Here is an 18,530-nt window from a genome sequence, read left to right on the forward strand (position 1 = left end):
ACATCTACTATTTGCGGATGATTGTTTACTTCTGGCACGCGCGACGAAGAGATCAGCATAGTCCATCAGGAGGATCCTAGAGTGCTGCTATGGTGCGTCAGGTCAGCTAGTCAACCTGACGAAGTCGACCATTTGCTTTAGCCCGAAGGTCGACCAGAGGGCGAAGTATGGGGATCCAGTCACCCCGGACGCATTCCGAGTGGGTCGGGCTTCGTCGTTTATCTGGAGGGAGATTTGTGCTCGTGCCCCGGGGGTGCTTACAGCGATTAGATGGGAGGTTGGGGACGGGTGGGCTATCAGCATCCTGGAGGATAGGTGGTTGGCGGAGGATACATTGCGGGGCTGGCCTACCCCGATTGACCATGGATGGCTAGAGGGTCACACAGTCAGTGACTTGTTTGTTCGAGGGGAGCGAAGATGGGATGTGGATCTTGTTAGGAGAGTCTTTGGTGAGCAGCTTGCGGAGTGAGTCCTTTCTGTGCCAATCCCAGTGGAGGAGGTGGAGAATAGGAGGGTATGGAGGCAGACTGGTCAGATGGCAATAGGTGTTCGAGATATATTGAGGATGAGTGGGGGATTGGCGGCTCGGCAGTTGGAGGGAGGCTGGATCTGGAGGCTACGTGTTCATCCTTGCGTCGCACTTTTTCTGTGGAAGGTAGCCTGGGGTTGCCTACCCACGAGGAGCGTTCTGGTACGGCGGGGGGTGAGGGTCTCCTCAGCATGTGGAGCTTGTCCGGAGGTGGAGACCATATATCATGTGCTGATTGAGTGTCCACGGGCCAGTCAGGTATGGAGGAGTGCAGGGGTTCAGTTTGTCCAAGGGCAGAGGTGGTCATCCACTGAGGAGTTTCTGCTCTTTTTGGAGGAGTCGACATCTGGTCCCGGACTGGAGGAGAGAGTCTCTCGGGCGGCCTACCTAGCCTACTACGTGTGGTTGGACAGGAATGCCCGGGTTTTTGATAGCAGCAGTATGCCCTCGAGAGCGGTGGCAGTCAGAGCTTTATTGCATGCTTCAGAGTTCACCACTGCTGCTGAGCTTTCACTCTCTGGCCTGGCCAGGGACATCTGAGGCCCCCTCCTGCTCTTGTAGCGCCCGGGTTTGTGTGCGTATCTTGGGTACCCCCACCTCTTGGCTTCCTGAAGGTGAATTTTGATGGTAGTGTGGCGGACGATGGGAGATGTGGGATGCAGTATTTGTCATCAAAGATCATGAGTCCAGACTAGTGGCGGCAGGAGGTCAGCGGATCTTCGATACCTCGATGGTGTGTACTGAGCTCGGAGCGGCCTGGGAGGGCATCTCCTTTGCTCATCGGACCTTGGGTGCAGATTGGCTTATTCTCGAGGGCGACTCAGCTACGGTGATCGACTAGATTCGAGGTCGGGGGCGCGCGGGGGAGGGTAGGCCACTGCTCCTCGATATTCACAGACTGTTGTAGGTGTGTGTTGCCCATCAGGCCATACATACCTACAGAGAAGCGAATGGAGCAGCTGATTGGGTTGCCTCCTATGCAGCCCACCACTCTGGTGGTTTTGTATGGTTGGGGGGTGACAGATTGCCGGTTTCTTTTTCTGCCTTGTTGTTTTCTAATTTTCTTGGTCGTGTCCACACCCGTAGGGTGTGAACTGCCATTGTACCAAAAAAAAGCATAAACACTCCAAAGTGCGAAGTTAAGATAGTTTGGTTGACGACCCGTGAGATCTTGAAGAGGACATTTTTCATTGAGAGTAGGGGTTGGCATTCTATTGATTAGGTAGGATGTTGTTTCAAAGGCAAAAGACCAATATGACAAAGGTAATGAGGCATGATGTAGGAGAGTTAAACCAGTTTCCATTATGGGCTCATTTGGTGCAGAAAAAAAAAGGGGGAAAAGTGTGGTTAACGGAAAAATAAAGAAATGCCTCTTGTTTGGTTAGAGTTTTCAAAGGAAAGAGACGAAAAAGCTGTATTCCCAGGAGAATATAATTTTCACGTTTCACAGGAAAGTCTTTCTCATGAGAAACATGAGAAAGTTACTTTTCCGTGAGTCAGAAATCGAAATATTTTTATTTTTTTCCAAAAAGGTCCTTTAGCATTAAAGAGGCATTAAAGACCTAATTTTTATTAAGGGTATAATAGAAATCATATATAACTTTTTCAGAAAAGTAGATGGTCAACCAAACATAAGCACTCTGGAAATCTGTCACTTTTTCATGGTCAACCAAATATGCCAAAAGTACTTTTTCAGGCATCCTCTTTTCAGGAATCTGCATTTCAGGAATCATATTTCTACGAGAAAAAATGCTTCTCGCAAACCAAACGAGCCCTATATATCTATGTCGTCGTTCTGAAACCCCATTGTGTTGGGGAGTATAAGGTGGAGTGGTAAGGCTAACAATGCCATGTTTAGCTAAAAAGGGTCGAAGCTTGATGTATTCTCCACCATTGTCTGAGTAGAGATGTTTAATCTTTGTACCAAAGTGGTTTTGTACAAGGTTTTTAAGAGGTGAATGAATATTGATTCAACTTCTAATTTTTGCTTGATGGGAAAAAGCCACGTAAATTTTGTGTAATGGTCTATAAAGACAACATAGTAGCAGTGTCCAGTAATGGAGGGAATGGGTGAAGGTCCCCAAACGTATGAAAATAAAAATTCAAAAGGTTCAGAACTTGACATAGATGAAGTAAAAAATGGTTGTTGATGGCTTTTATTACACTCATCCCATAAGCAAGATTTCAGCCATATATCCATTCACGTAGATCACTCTCTACCGTAATTCATTCAACTCCACATATCAAGCCTTCATTGTCCATAATTAGATCCTAGAATCATGCAATTCATTCATGCAGATTCTGTTCCATATATCAAGCCTTCATTGTCCATAATTAGATGCTAGAATTATGCAATTCATTAATACATATTTTGCTCCACATATCAAGCCTGCATTGTCCATAATTAGATCCTATTATGCACTCAAAAATGAAACATATTTCCATTGATTTACACTTTGTAAGGGACTATGTGAGAAAAGGGCTTCTTGATGTTCGGTATGTCACTACTCAAGATCAATTGGCGGACCTCCTTACTAAAGCATTATCCAAGAATCAATTCAAGCTTTTAATATCCAAGATTGGTTTCACATATGGTGCCTCCATCTTGCTGGGGTGTGTAAGCAATAACTCACATACACGTGACGAGCCAGCATTTCTAGCTCCAACGAGTTGATGTTGCATTCTCCAGCCATGTCCTCTACCATCAATTCAATTGTGACAGAACCCCAGAGTTCAACCCCTCTCATTGCTGTGAATGCTGCCTCATAGCTTCCTCATAAACTAATTCCAGCAAACTTTCCAGGTTGGGAGCTCAGTTTGAATCTCTTCTCGTAGTGTATGACCTTATGGGCTATTTGGATGACACTTTTTCATGCCCATCCGAGAGTGGGGCTTCGACTTCTGATCAGGCTACTATTAAGGCCAAATATTCTCACTGGATACGACAAGATAAACTCCTGCTCAATGCCATAATTGTTGCTGTCTCTGAAAGAGTGGTGCCACATATTGCCACTGACAGGACATCTCAAGAGACGATTCTCACTCGTCTTTATGCAGGCCGTTCATGAACCAGAGTTATGCAACTTAAGGAAGATTTGACCCTTCTTCAGAAAGGGAACAAATCTGTCACAAAATATTTGCAATCTGTTAAGAATTAGCCATCATTGACAATCCCATGTCCAATGATGATCTCACTCTTTATATTCTCAATGGACTTGGCTCAGAGTATTGTGATATTGCTGCACCAATTTGTACTCAAGAGACCTCTCTCACATTTGAAGAGTTACATGATCTCATCCTCAGTCAGGATACTTATTTGAAGCGATTGGAAGCCTCTAACTCTAATCATGTTGTCATTGCTAATGTTCTTCAACGCAAGTACAACAACAATCAGAAGACTAATAAGAAGTCCTACTACAACAAAAATGGAGGCAATCAAAATAGTCAGAAAGGTGGTGGCCATAACAATGACAACAAAGGAAAGAAGTATGATCGACTTCGCAGTAACAACAATATAGTTTGTCAGTTCTGTGATCGTCTAGGACATATTGCTAAACATTGTAGGGATTACCTCAATCATCTAAAGGCTTCGGCAAATTGCACTTCCACCTCTTACGAGAAGAATACGTGGTGGCTTATGGACTCAGCAGCCTCCCACAACATCACCTCAGAGCTTGGCAATATGTCTCTCCATTTTGAATATGAAGGACCTGACGAAGTCGTCATTGGGGACATGACAGATTTGACCGTTACTCATATTGGCTCAACACACTTAGCCTCTTCATCTAAGACCTTTGACCTAACTGATCTTCTTTGTGTCCCTTCCATTCAGAAAAATCTAATTTCTGTTTATAATTCACAAAATCAAACAATATTTATATTGAATTTCACCCTTGTTATTTTGTGGTTAAGGATCAGAGCACGGGGGTGAGGCTTCTTCAAGGCAGCTGTGAGGATGATGTTTATTCAATGCCTTCCAATGTTCGTGTATGGCATAAGAAACCAGCAGCGTTTGTAGGCGAGAGAACATCTATTGATGGATGACATTCCAGACTTGGACACCCCTCTTCCAAGATTGTCTTTCAACTAGTTAACTCTTTCTATTTACCTCTTTCATAGTCCTCGGTCCCTAATAAGCTTAAGCTTTTAAGACAAGTGGTGATTTCAACATGGTATTAGAGCAGAGGTCCTGAGTTCAAACCCTGCACTCTTTAACCCCATTATTAAAAATTTCACATATTGGGCTCACCCATTAAAGAAAAGTCTGGCCTACATGTGAGGGAGAGTGTAAGAAAATATAAAATATATAAATAAATCTACCTCATCCTATCAGCTTAAGCTTTTGGGACAAGTGGTGATTTCAACAAGAGATAGATTGTAAAGAGGTCTGATGGGGCTCTGATGGTACATGTTGGATTTCAATGGAGAGAGAGACCAAGAGGGATTAGAATTGTGGGACTGAGTCTATGGCTCAGCTTGTATTTCAGCAAATGAAAAACTACTCCCATCAAATACTACATGTCTAGATAGATAAACTTGGCAAGTACTTGGATCAGGGCACCTCTATACCCTCATGATTTATACAATAGCCTAGAAATACACACAAAGTTAATCCGAAAAGAGAGCTTGTAAGAATCATAAGGACCAAGATATGGACAAGAAGCATAGCTAAAGCTACAGAGGGCACTATAGTCAGGCTTACAGAAAAATATTTTTTCATGTGGTGACACACTATCAAGTTTTGAGTTGGCATTCTATTTACGAGAAAAATAGCTGCAGCAAAGGCATCAACCTAGAATTTATTGGGTATATAAGAGTATGCTAGAAAACAGAGGCCCGTGTCAACAATGTGATGATGCTTGCGCTCGAGCAAGCCATTTTGTTCTAGTATAGGTGGGTAGGAAATTCTATGTGAAGGCCACTAAAAGAAAGATAATCAGAAAATTCAGTTTTATTATACTCTAAGTGAGTGAATTGATTTGATCTTTCTATCAAATTTGTTTCAACCAATGTGAAGGCCCGCCTAGGCCCGGTCCATTTGACCGGCCCGACTGGGCTTGGCCCAGGTTAGCCCCACGCGTGCTTCGCACGTGATGGGTGGTAGACTCCCATCGAGAGTTTTCCTTCCGCCCTTCTCCCCGATGACTCGGACTAGGAGTCGGAGTCCTAAGGTGGCAAGGGCCCTAAGGCTCCTCTATAAAGGGAGAGCTCTCTCCCTCCAAAGCTCTCGAACCCGAGTAATACTCCTCTTTCTCTCTCCTTCTTCCTCTAACCGTTGAGTTCACGGCTGTCCGTCTTTGTGCTCACCAAAAATTGGAGTCATCGACGCCTCCTCAGAGCCAAGGTAAGGTCCCCGTCTCCTCTCTTATTCTTCCTTTTCCCAATGACCCGACAATAGACAAAATCTAGTGAAAGATCATCGAAAAATACCCTCTCTCTCTCTCTCTCGTGTTAAGTCACCATCAGCATCCGTTCTTTTGCTATCATGCCATCAGTCCTTGATCGCAGCTACTGTAGGGATGGAGCCCTTCTCCTCCCCTCCACTGTCTCTCAATGGGATGGGCTCTTGCATCTCGTGCCCCCCAGTTTTGCGATGGAGGAGAGCAATAAAGAAGAAAAAGAAAAGAAGAAAAGAAAAAAAAAAAGAAAAAGGAGAAAGAGAAACCATCCCTCTCTTTCTCTCTTTTTTTTCTCTCATCTTCTTGTTTCTCTCTTGGAATAGAACCTACGGATCCTAGGGGTCCCATCCACCTATTCTACAGACTTAAGTTGACCATGTAAAGAGATCCTAAACTGCCTTAGTATCTGGGCGGCATACTGGACCAATCATCCTAGCCCTATTAAGTGTCCTTAGAACCCACTGACGATGAATCCTGTCGAATAACCTTAGCTTTGATCAAGTCCATACTCCATGATTTATTGATCAAGTTGCTTAGACTTGACCTGCTCGGAGCTGCCGAACACTATCACCCGACTAACCGTCTCATTTTCTTATTATTTTAATTCAACTAAAATCATCAAATAGAAATTAATCTCACTTTTAATATATTTAAATAGGTTTAATTGAAGTTTGATAGTTAAGGTGAAAGAGAGAAGTAGATGTTACACTCCTTATTAGTTTTCATCATATTTTCCATGCATAAAATTTGCTTGTAGAAATATCATGCTTTTTTTTAAAATTGCGAATCAGCATATGTGCTATAAAAATCATGCTTTATTATGAAAAATAGTTACATGAATATTTTGATGAAAATAGATTTATTATGAAATATGAAACTAATTATGCCATTGAGTTTTTTATCTATTTATGTGTATATTTTAAGAAAAAGATATAAGTTTTCTAAAGGCTCTTAGATAGCTATGTATAATCCCTAGAATTAAAAAAATCGATATCTAGAGCTAGCATCCATACGAACACAGGCCCTGGTAGCGAATATAAAGTTAGCCTATGAAATAAGAATCTTTGTCGATTACGAACATGGGCGGGTATAAGTGACTGTAGCACGAATATCTGTTAGCAATATTTTGAACTATGATATGGCTAAATAACAAAAGAATAATTTATAAATTGATTTACTAATAAACTTGAAACCATGTTTGTGAAATATGAATAATTTATGTATGCATGATTGACTTTATAACTTGTTATAATATACTCTACTATGAAATAATTTATTTTGTTATATATGTTATTTTTCTTAAATGATGCATTAATACGGAAAAACTTATGCTTGATCTGATAAGGTAGAGTAAGATTTACTTACTGAGCTGTGTCACTCATATATCTCTATTTTTATTTTTTTTCTTCTTCAGATGAATCGGGTTGATAGGAACAAGGATGGTCCAGGCTTAGAGTTCACGCTAGCAAACTTAACGATTTTGTAGAAGAATTTTAGTATTTTAAATTGACTATGAATTTGTAGTTAATAATTTTTTGAATATTGAGAATTATGGGATTGGTACTTATGTTTGAATTTAAACGCTCTGAACTAGTATTAGTTATATTTAATAAATAATAAAATTAGACTTTTATTTATTATATTTTGCTTAAGATGAATTTGGAAGTTAAATGAAATATTTGGCTTCTTATTATCATGGGTTGTATATGTCGGTAGCATGGCCGTGTTATGTTCCATTTGGAGCGTGACAACTAAAGATTTAAATTTTCAAAAAAATCAAAAGCTTCTGCTTTAAAAAGAAGAAAAAAGTCCAAAAATATTTACTATAATCATCAACAACAATAATATAATAGTAAAAATTATTTATTAAAAAAATAGGAGGAGGTCCCTAAATATCAGTATGAATCAAATCTAATATATAGAAACTTAGACATTAGCTCAAAATAAGAAAATAGCAACCTAGTACCCTTGCTCATTTAACAAGAAGAACATAAATTCAAAAATTTACTGGAATCATAAACTACAATGAAAGGTATAATGGATTTAAAGATTTGATGACCTAGATGTCTTAGGTGACAATGCCAAGTACCGCGAGAGACACATGAAAAGTTTGGCCCACATATGAGGGGGAGTATAAGAAAATATAAAATATATAAATAAATCTACTTCATTCTATCAACTTAAGCTTTTGGAATAAGTGGTGATTTCAACACAAAGCAAGAACAAGAGCTAAAAGAATCTCGCTAATACTGCAATGGAAGCCGAAGAGAGTAAAGACCATCACTGCTTGTACCGTGGAAGGGGATCCTCCCCGACTGGTTGACCATCACCAAGAAAAAAAAACAATCAACATTAGTATAGATGAAAAAGCAATCATTATCTTGAGAAAACCTTCGGATAGAAACCCATTTTTTCTTATTTGTTAAATATGAAGAATATCTTTTAAAATAAGTTTAGAGTTTTTATGAGTAAAAGCGGTCGAACTAATGTGATGAATTAGAAGGGTATTACCATTGCCAATAGTCAGTATGTTAGGCTAGCGGGCATACCAGGTCAGATCTACACCTACTAGTCTGAGATATATACCACCTTCTGGAGGGTTTTGACTTATTTTGGGTCGCACATGTATTTTGAGAGGCGAATAGTGCGGTGGACTGGGCCGCCTCCTTTGCAGCACATTACTTCAGGACTTTCTTATGGGACTGCACTAACCCCGTTCTGCAAGGCCTAGATTGTGTCTTGCATTCTGACTATTTATGGTGTACTCACGTCCGAGTGTAGTGAGACGCCGGTGTACCCAAAAAAAAAAAAGACAAGTTATTGAGATCGATAGTAACATAGTTGGAGGCACCGGGCTTATGTCCTTTTGCAGCAACCATAAGCTAGGGTTTTTGAGGGGGTTGTTTTTCCTGGTACAACAAATCTAACCGGTGAAACCAATTAAGGGTAGTGTGAGTTGCCCTGCTACAAATTTGATAGATAACCATATTTTAATAAGAAAATCAAGCACTCGAGCATCACAATTTGATGAAATTTGCTATCTGCTATTAAAAGATCAAGGTCGGTTTCCTTGATTGTTGTTTGGAAAATAATGCTCAATTTGGTTAGAACCTCCATGCGAATTGCAACGATTTGAGGCAAAAATAGAAGGATTGCATCATGGAATACTGCAGAGAGATGTTGTTGATTGTAGGTTTTAGCATGGGACTGGAACTTGAGAGTTCAAAAAAGAGAAGCTATCCAAGAAGTTCATCAAAAGTAAAGAGCATCTCTCTGTTGATAGTAACAGAAGTGACAACAGGGTCATGCTCCTGCCATTAGCCTCGAAGAATAAGTGAGCATAAATTAAACTCTAGAATGGGATGATTGATAGATTCAAGTACATCAGCTATAGCCTTCATCTTATCTAAGTAGTGAGTCATGCTTAAGTCATTCTTTCGAATGCTATAAAGAGTATACTAAAGGTTCACCACCTAGGAGCGAGATTGCATGGCATGAAGCCTGTCAAGGTGCTTCCATGAAGTTATTTGCTTTAGGAACATGGGGGAGCATAAGTTATGTGAGACTAGTGTAGGTCCAACACAAAAGATGAGAATAATATTTATTGAGATAATCTAGGTTATATATTTCGAATTGATTATAGTAAGGGGATGCTTCTTTGTGTTCAAAGTAAATTTGGCTGGATAAGTGAAAAAACCATCAAATAACCAAGCAAACTGTTGGCATGTAAAATAGGAAGAAATTGGTTTCTACATAGTCAATAATTGGTGTGGTCAAATTAGATAGACACGGAGGATGTAACATTTAGGAGAAGAACATAAGATAAGATTGATGAAGAAATGTACTGTACCGAACGGCACCGGTACCAATACCAGTGGCGTACCGAGTACCGATACTCGGTACGCCAGACGTACTGCATACCATACCGTACTGTACCATCATTATGATAGTGTGACATCGGTACGGAGTCCGATACCGCTATGGTGAACTTTGATGAAAAATTTGTCAGAATAAGAACACTGGTAGAGCCTCGAACACTATTGGCTTTGACGTCACGATATAACACTGGTTTGAGAAAACTAAAAGCTTTGTAAAAGAGGATGAAGACTGTGATATATCAAGGGCACCACACTTAGTGGGTTGAGCATATGGAAGTTTTATAAATGTTTAATTACACAATTATAGGCACAATTATAGCAACATAGCAAAGATACACTATAGTTATAGAGATTGGTCAACTATATGATATCATAAGGAGAATATGTCCTAATTTGTTTTCTTAAATATCATTATTATTTTCTTTTATCATAAGGAGATATATGCCATGATTTGTTTTCTTATATATCATTATTTATTTTCTTTATCATAAGGAGATATATGCCATGATTTGTTTTATTATATGTCATTATTTTTTTTTTGATCATGAGGAGATATATACTATGATTTGTTTTCCTATATGTCATTATTCATTTCCTTCAATATAAGAAAATATTTGCCATAATTTGTTTCTTTCAGAACAGGTAAATCTTAATGGGATCAACATATGTAATTTTTGAAGCAAACTTGGTATGGACGAATGGAAGTTGTATATCTTAGCTACTGTAGCGCACCTACAGAGCGAAGAAGCCAATTGATATCCAAGTTGTATTTTGAGTGGACAACATTCAGAGAGTTCTTATACACTAATGATGGCTTTTAGAAGGAGTTCTTGCTGCTGGGTGTTTTGAACCATTTTTCTTCTTTTTTGCCTTGATTTCTTTTGGGCGTTAACAAGTGAAATATTATTAGCCTCCAACATTATTGGGATACTATTTATGTACTATGTGTCGTACCCAACAAATATTTGCACAACAATATATAAAAAGATTAATAAATGAAATGAACATAAAATAAAATAATATTACTCTTATTGTGATGACTCGAGCGAGTGTGTGTTTAGTCCCACATCATTTATTCGCTAGGTAGATCTTAGGTACTTATATTGGATCAAGAAACCTAAATAATAACTTCCGGCTAGTTTTTTTGGGTGAGGTCCTAAATTGTTATAAACGGCGTTAAATTCTTAGCCTGAGGAAGACGCCAAGGCTTAAACGGAAGGAGTATGTGATAACTCATGCGAGCATGTATTTAGTCCCACATCAGTTATTCGCTGGATAGATTTTGCATACTTATATTGGATCAAGAAATCTAAATAATAACTTTTAGCTAGTTTTTTTATATAAGGTCCTCAACTGTTATACTTATGATTTTTTTTATTTTGTGTATCTATATTTAATGTGTTGTGCTGGTATGTTTGTGAGAGATATAGTATGGAGAGGGAGAGAAAGGGGGAGGTGCTCGATTAGGAAATACATAGCACATAGTATGGTGCATGGGATTTTGATATCTTATACAACAGAGATGAAAAAAAAAGGACTAGTCTACAACAACAAGAAGCATACATGCATGAATTCCACAACTACAACATCTATAAGACAATTTGAATTCTCCTAGCAAGCATAAAATATACTCTCGAGGCCATTTTTGAACCACAAGACCAAAACAAATTCAATTTCGCCTTCGCTTATAGTGCACTACTTTTAAAATAAGAGTAACGTTCGTTACCTCCAAGGCCACCAAGCAAAACCATGGGCCACCAACAACTCACGTGAGAGCCCACCTGACATCACGTGATAGCCGCCCCCCGGCGACTCGCGCCGTCCCCGAAGCGCGTGACGAGAACGCTTCCAACGGTCTCCCGGAGCACGAGGGAAGAGACCCAGTAATAAGCAGCCACGTGGCAAACATTTGTGGCGTGCATATTCCTCAGGTACAGTGAACCCTAAACTGCTTAAATTAGAAACCAGGCGGTTCCCTAAAAAGAGAGAAACCACGGACATATATACCACCCTAAACCCCGACCATTTCTCGCACATTATTTCTCTCTCTCTCTCGCCTCTCTTCTCTCTCGGCTAGTCGGCTCCATCTCTCTCGTTTCGTCTCCGAGATCACCATGGGTAAATAAAACTTTCTCTCTCTCTCTCTCTCTCTCTCTCGATCCATCTATGTTTCTCTTTCTGTTTTCTTCTCTTATCGCATTCTGATCTCATTCTTTCTTGTTTTTGGATTTTTTTTTTCAGCGAAGATCAAGATCGGAATCAATGGTGAGCATTCTTGTTGCTCTTTTTGGTTGCTTTAGAGTATCATATGATATTAAGCGATTTAGATCAAAAGTTTGGGGTCTGGATAGATCTCAGGTTCGATCCTGATGCATATATGTCTTGTGACGTTTGATTTGGTTTTTATGTTGATAGGATTTGGAAGGATCGGGCGATTGGTGGCCAGAGTGGCTCTCCAGAGCAACGACGTCGAGCTCGTCGCCGTCAACGATCCCTTCATCACTACCGACTACATGGTATACATGTAAACCTATGATTCTATATATGATGATGATGTTGTTTGATCTCTGTCTGCGTCCATTTGATCAACGGATCTGATGTTCCAGATCCTTTAAAAATGATTTTTGTTTTTTGTTATGAAAAATCCGGACCCTCTGATCGGTTTCGTGCTCATCGCCCAGAAGATGAAGGATGAGTGAGATATGATATCCTTAGATCTGGGTGATGGCTCATTGATCAGCTATTTTTAATCCGTGATCCGATCGGAATTACGCTAAAATTTTATTTTTTAATCTAACTTTCAAATGATGTTTCATTGCTGTGATCTGGCAAGCATTCACTTTTTTATTCTTCTTCATAAATTATTATGGTGGTCCATGTCGTTGACCACTAGATCGGTGTACTTTCTTGTCGTCGTCGTCATTTCGTCGTATCGGATAACTTATCAACAAAAGTGGATTCGGTTTCTATTTCACTTTATTAGTTTTATTTTATTTCCGATATCCCATCTTCCACTGATTTCGTTACATGCCAAGATTGCGGGCTAAAAACTCCGGATGGTTGTGATTCTTTGAAGCTTTTATAACTTTGGATCATGATGTTTAGCCCCACTCGTTGTTTTTTTTTGTCTTGTTAAGTACTTTCGATCCTCTTTGATAATACTTTGTTGGTGTTCAGAATATTCTGTTTATGGCTTGTAATTATCGTGCGTTCATTTTTTTTCTTGTCATGCAGATCAGCCAATCTAGTGGGCCTCATTGTTTCTATAACTTTAATAATTTGGAGCCCGACCCTTTTAACAACAGTTTTGGCACCATTTGGGTTTTAATGTTTTGGCTCTGGTGCTGCTTTGAGATGGTGATCCCTTATGATTGTATATGATCATGCATGATTAGAAGTGATCGCATCTTAAAGCACTATCAGGTGGTCGTGTGAAAGGCCATGATGATCTTTTGCACGAAAGACCTAACCCAGTCCCGACAACCCTATGGTGTGATGCCTGATCCCTTATATCTAACCAACCAGGTTGTGCCATTTGAATTAGAGCGTTTTTCCCCCTCTTTTGTCAACATGGCTGGGTTCCCTAGCATTATGTCAAACTTCTACAAAAATTATATTTTAAATGATGTCTGTTATTTTGCTCGATGTCTGTTATGCAGCACAGATAATGGCTGCTGTCTGAACGTTCCAGCTTTTATCTGATTAATTTTTTTTTTAAAAAAAAAAATCTATGTCAATTTAGCAAATAATGTTTTTATTGTACGAGTAGTTACATCAAATATTTTTTGCTTGTAATTGATTTTTATAATGGTTGATATTAAGGTTCGCCATCTCGGTATCGGACTATGCCATATTAGTATTATATCGGTATGGTACAATATGGTACAATATCTTTTTGGCGTACCGATACTCGGTACGCCATCTGTATTGGGTGCCGGTACTGAACCGGTACGGCATGCCTCACACTGTCCGGTTCGGTCCAGTATGGTGAACCATAGCTGATACAATAGCTAATAATGACCACCAAAACAACCAATTTTTTATTTAAAAGTTAAAGAACGTCCAAAAGAAGTAGTGGTCATTGTTTGTCTTGATAATGTTTTCAAAAAAGGTGCATTATTAGGATCTATCATTTTTATTGGAACATTTAGCATTGCATGGTTGCATTGATTCTCATGCTGACAGTCATATCAAACTAATCATGTTATCTCATGAATTTTGATTGATGAATGCTTATGTTCTGTTGGTGGGATAATGGTTTGCAGACGTACATGTTCAAGTACGACACTGTTCACGGGCAGTGGAAGCATCATGATATCAAGGTCAAGGACTCCAAGACCCTTCTCTTTGGTGAGAAGGAAGTTGCTGTATTTGGTTATAGGTAGGATGTTGTATTTGTGCTTGCTACCAACTTGATTGATCTCTTTTGAGTTTTGAATTAGTTATGTCCTTTGGGAATAACTAATATGAGGTTGATATCTCAAGGAACCCTGAGGAGATCCCATGGGGTGAAACTGGTGCTGATTACGTTGTGGAGTCCACTGGTGTGTTCACTGACAAGGACAAGGCTGCTGCTCATCTGAAGGTTATTTCCTGTTTTCTTTAATATCTCTAATCATTATAAATCACTAGGTTCTACCTGATAACTTAGGAAAGACTGGTTTCTAACACAGTGAGGATGCTGTAAAAACAAAAAACAAAAGAAAACATAAAAATAGAAAAATAAACTTTGGTCTCATGCTTAAGAACTAATTCTGTTAGAAATCAATTTAAATGCTACTCAGACTGAAGAGAACAATTGATAATACCATCAAATTCTTTTCCTCTAGGCATATTGCTGCAGCTAGTGGAGTAGCTTCTGATGTATTCTTAGGAACAAATAGCAAATATGAACAGGAATCTTTTTTTTTGGTAAATGGACAGGAATCCTTAAAGGAATTTTTTTGTTACACCATTATGTGATTACAGGGTGGTGCCAAGAAGGTCATTATCTCTGCTCCCAGCAAAGATGCCCCTATGTTTGTGGTGGGAGTGAACGAGAAAGAGTACAAGCCAGATATTAATGTCGTCTCCAATGCCAGTTGCACTACTAACTGCCTGGCCCCTCTAGCTAAAGTAATATATATCTTCCTTATGCTGTCATTTATTAGCTGAATATCTCAACAACCTGTCAGAAATAGGGTTTATGTTGGATTTTGTGAATCATGGCAGGTCATCGATGATAGGTTTGGCATTGTTGAGGGTTTGATGACCACAGTGCATTCAATTACTGGTAAGCCTTTAGTGATTTAGTGGATTTCTTAACCTCTTATGGTCATTTGTTATAATTTTAAATATTTTCTTAATTCTGTTCTTTAATTCAAGCTTTTATCATGCTTTTCTTTCAGCCACTCAGAAGACTGTTGATGGACCATCTAGCAAGGACTGGAGGGGTGGAAGAGCTGCTAGCTTTAACATCATTCCTAGCAGCACCGGAGCTGCCAAGGTATCGTATACAAATTCCCTTGTGTGACCAGTAACTTGTTTCCTTCCTTCTGCTAACATTGAAATTTTGTTGCATTAAATCGCCTACTTTTGGTTTAAATTGTAATTACAATGGAAACACAGAACAGAACTCGTATTTGTTATATTTTCCTCTTGAGCCAGTCTGAAGCAAGTTCCTGCTGGGCTGGCATGGCTTAGAAAGTCCAACTAGTTGGATGTCTTTTTTTGTCTTTTCCTTTTTCTCGTCCCCTTTCCTGAATAGGCAATAGCTATATCACTCTTTTTGACCAAGAGCTGGCACTAATGGTTCTATCTCTGATCCGCTAGCTTAGCGTACGGAAAGGAAGGAAGAAGAGACTGCTTCCCATGCCAATTTTATGAAGAAAATCTATATATATTCACCTAAAGCTAGCATCATCTTTCCAGCTGGAGCACATATATACTATGGATGATGCATATAGTTGTTCATCTAACGCCATAAGTGATCATGTGCTTCCATGAAATGGCTCTTGTGGGCTTTCGCACTGCAGTATTAGAGATTCTCTTTTTTGTATTTTATTCTTTCCTTTTCATGCATGTGTAATGTGCCTCTTGTGTGTATGGATTAGTCTTGTGAGCTGGATTTTGATCAAGGGAACCCTTAATTGAACTGGCCACTCAGTCAAACCCCCCTTATTTGACTATCATGTACAAGCAGGGTAGTCAAGATAAAGCTAACGACTCGTGGCATAATCTTATTGTGTGGTCCTGATGAAGGGGATATTAATATTTGTTTGGTTTGTCATCATATGTAGTAGTAGAGCATGTACTTTATTAACTACCAACAATGAACTTAAAGCACTTTTATGGGATTCAAATATTTTCAAGCGGTTGACAATCTTGAACATTTCAACAAATTTCATAGTTGTTGATATATCATTTTGTTTGCTCCTGTCAAGCATAGCTGACTTAAAGCACCTTTTTCATTGACTCAGTTGGTATGTTGTTTCACGCTGCAGTTTGAATCAAACTCTGAAGCTAGTCTTTTTATTCTGTAATTGTATAGGCTGTTGGAAAGGTGCTCCCTGCTTTGAACGGCAAATTGACTGGGATGGCTTTCAGAGTTCCAACTGTGGATGTCTCAGTTGTGGATCTCACTGTTAGGCTTGGGAAGCCAGCCACATATGAACAGATCAAGGCTGCGATCAAGTAAGTGGTTAGCAATTAGATTTTCTTTCTTATGGAAAAGATAAATCTTGTAACATCTGCCAGTACGATATTTTTTTTCATATTTTGGGCTCTGGCCCTATTATTTTGCAAAAAAAGTTTCTCACAAGACAGAATGGAAGCTATGTTTGAGCTGCTGTTCCTTCTCAAACTTGTTCCTTTTCATGGAGCATGGTGCAAGTTTATATTGCAAAGATGTAGATTTTGTTTTTCACACCTCTTTTTACTCCCTCTAATGAACAATGAGCTCCTTGAAAGGTGTTGGGTTTTTTTGATATGCATGTTCAAATTAATCTCTAGATGTTTTTGCCTTTTTTGGATACATGCTAAATCATTTAGGATGTTCATTATCATCTGTTTATATTTATGTCATGATGGTCTTGTTCTATTCCATCATTATTGCTTTTATTGATCTTTTATCTATATTGCAGGGAAGAGTCTGAGGGGAAGCTGAAAGGAATCTTGGGTTATGTTGATGAGGACTTGGTTTCCACTGACTTCCTTGGTGATAGCAGGTGCAGTATTGTTGATTGTGATGAGTTACTATTTCTTTGGTTTAGCTAGTTTTGCCTTTTATTTTCTTTTGTCTTATATAAGACATGACTAAAGAATCATGCTACGAGTGTTGATCTTGGTGTCTATATGATAATGTCACGTACATATTTGGCGTATTATCTAAATTTCTGTACTATGACAGATCGAGCATTTTTGATGCCAAGGCCGGGATTGCTCTGAACGAGAACTTTGTGAAGCTTGTATCTTGGTATGACAATGAGTGGGGCTACAGGTAAATTTTCTGTGCAAGGCATTCATATTGACTTATTTATCTCGATGGCAACCCTTGTTTGCTGCTCAGAATTTGTCATCAGCTTAGATGTCCCAGCTGAGTGGAAAGGTGTGGCAACATGAGATGGTGAACAGAACAAGTTGGGTTGATCATTATACTCCACGGTTCTCTCATGTGATACCAGAAATCACCTTCAATATGTATTCTGGTATCTCTCATTACTTGGAATTGGGAGAGCAATGGTCTATGTGACTGCACCTTCTATCTTCCTTACCTTTCCCTCTGTATCAGACTATTGCTTTCTCTCTTCCTTTACTCACACATACATATACACACGCACACACAAAACCTCCATAATTTTTGAGGTATACAAACTTCAGGATCATCATAAAAAGCTATTATGGAGTATGATCGCCGTCTGGCTTTTTTGGTTATCATTTCAATGAAATTGAGATTTTATTATGGTTTGATTTTTTTTTAATTTGGCTTCTGTTGTTTCTGTTCTGCAGCTCACGCGTGGTTGATTTGGTCCGTCACATCCACAGCACCCAGTAGAAATTTTATGTATTTTTGGCTGAGTTCTAGTGGTTTGTGTTTCCAGATAATAAATGTCTTGATGGTCTATGAACTTTGTTTTATTTGTTTTGGTTCTGGGAGGTTACATATTTGTTTTTGAGTCAATATGACCTGGAATTTTGTTTCTTCCCATGAGTTGTCTGATTTGGCTTGCAATTTAACATGGATTCTTATATTGCTTTGTTTGTGATCTTTGTTTGTGTTTTAATCAAATTAAGTTGAGGTACTGGTCACCTTTTCATGGGTGAAAAGTGTAAGATTTTATCTCATAGTTAGCTCTGTTTTGGCCTTTGGTTAGGTTTCCTCACAAAATATCAAACACTAGTTAGCACTGCAGAACATCCATGGAGATCTCTTATTAATAATTGATCATTCTCCTACCCTCAAACTCTCTAGCAGGGAGAAACTAATCTACCCACCTTGCACATAGGTGGGCTAACAAAAGTCCTGTATTAAGTCATCTACTAACCTACGACATCTAATCTGCCACCCTGGCCTAAAACCACCACTTTAGGACTAGTATAGAATAAAACTAATTCATAAACCTTGCCAAAAATACTGCCTTATTGTATTGATCACTCCATACTCTTACCAAGAGATCATAGAGCTTGTTAAAGTTAGTTGTTGGTGAAGAAGAAAAGATGTTTGGATGCTTAGCACCCATGCCTCCT

General features: G+C 39.0%; 2 protein-coding genes across 2 annotated transcripts; both read left to right on the top strand.

Moving 5' to 3' along the window:
* Window positions 1-535: 535 nt before the first annotated feature.
* LOC149767808 (uncharacterized) lies at window positions 536-1,069 on the top strand. Its single transcript, XM_089930392.1, has one exon. It carries the CDS (start codon window positions 536-538, stop codon window positions 1,067-1,069), a length of 534 nt encoding a protein of 177 aa, XP_089786518.1.
* A 10,720-nt stretch (window positions 1,070-11,789) lies between these two features.
* On the top strand, window positions 11,790-18,032 carry LOC103699110 (glyceraldehyde-3-phosphate dehydrogenase 2, cytosolic). The gene is made up of 12 exons (XM_039118246.3): window positions 11,790-11,924; window positions 12,048-12,071; window positions 12,222-12,322; window positions 14,072-14,187; window positions 14,292-14,391; window positions 14,775-14,921; window positions 15,018-15,078; window positions 15,194-15,291; window positions 16,336-16,478; window positions 16,928-17,011; window positions 17,194-17,283; window positions 17,793-18,032. The coding sequence occupies exons 1-12, from the start codon at window positions 11,921-11,923 to the stop codon at window positions 17,836-17,838; spliced, it is 1,014 nt and encodes a 337-aa protein (XP_038974174.1). The 5' UTR covers window positions 11,790-11,920; the 3' UTR covers window positions 17,839-18,032.
* Window positions 18,033-18,530: the final 498 nt, after the last annotated feature.

Source organism: Phoenix dactylifera, chromosome 4 (genome assembly GCF_051530095.1).
Source record: "Phoenix dactylifera cultivar Ajwa chromosome 4, Ajwa_hap1_PhDact_Kaust_v1.1, whole genome shotgun sequence".
Taxonomy (NCBI): domain Eukaryota; kingdom Viridiplantae; phylum Streptophyta; class Magnoliopsida; order Arecales; family Arecaceae; genus Phoenix; species Phoenix dactylifera.

Bases quoted from the DNA above. Each gene is read 5' to 3' on its own strand.
- LOC103699110 (XM_039118246.3), top strand. The intron at 12,323-14,071 runs GTATACATGTAA...AATGGTTTGCAG, and splicing joins TCATCACTACCGACTACATG to ACGTACATGTTCAAGTACGA. The intron at 14,392-14,774 runs GTTATTTCCTGT...ATGTGATTACAG, and splicing joins AGGCTGCTGCTCATCTGAAG to GGTGGTGCCAAGAAGGTCAT.
- LOC149767808 (XM_089930392.1), top strand. From the start codon at position 536: ATGGCAATAGGTGTTCGAGATATATTGAGGATGAGTGGGGGATTGGCG.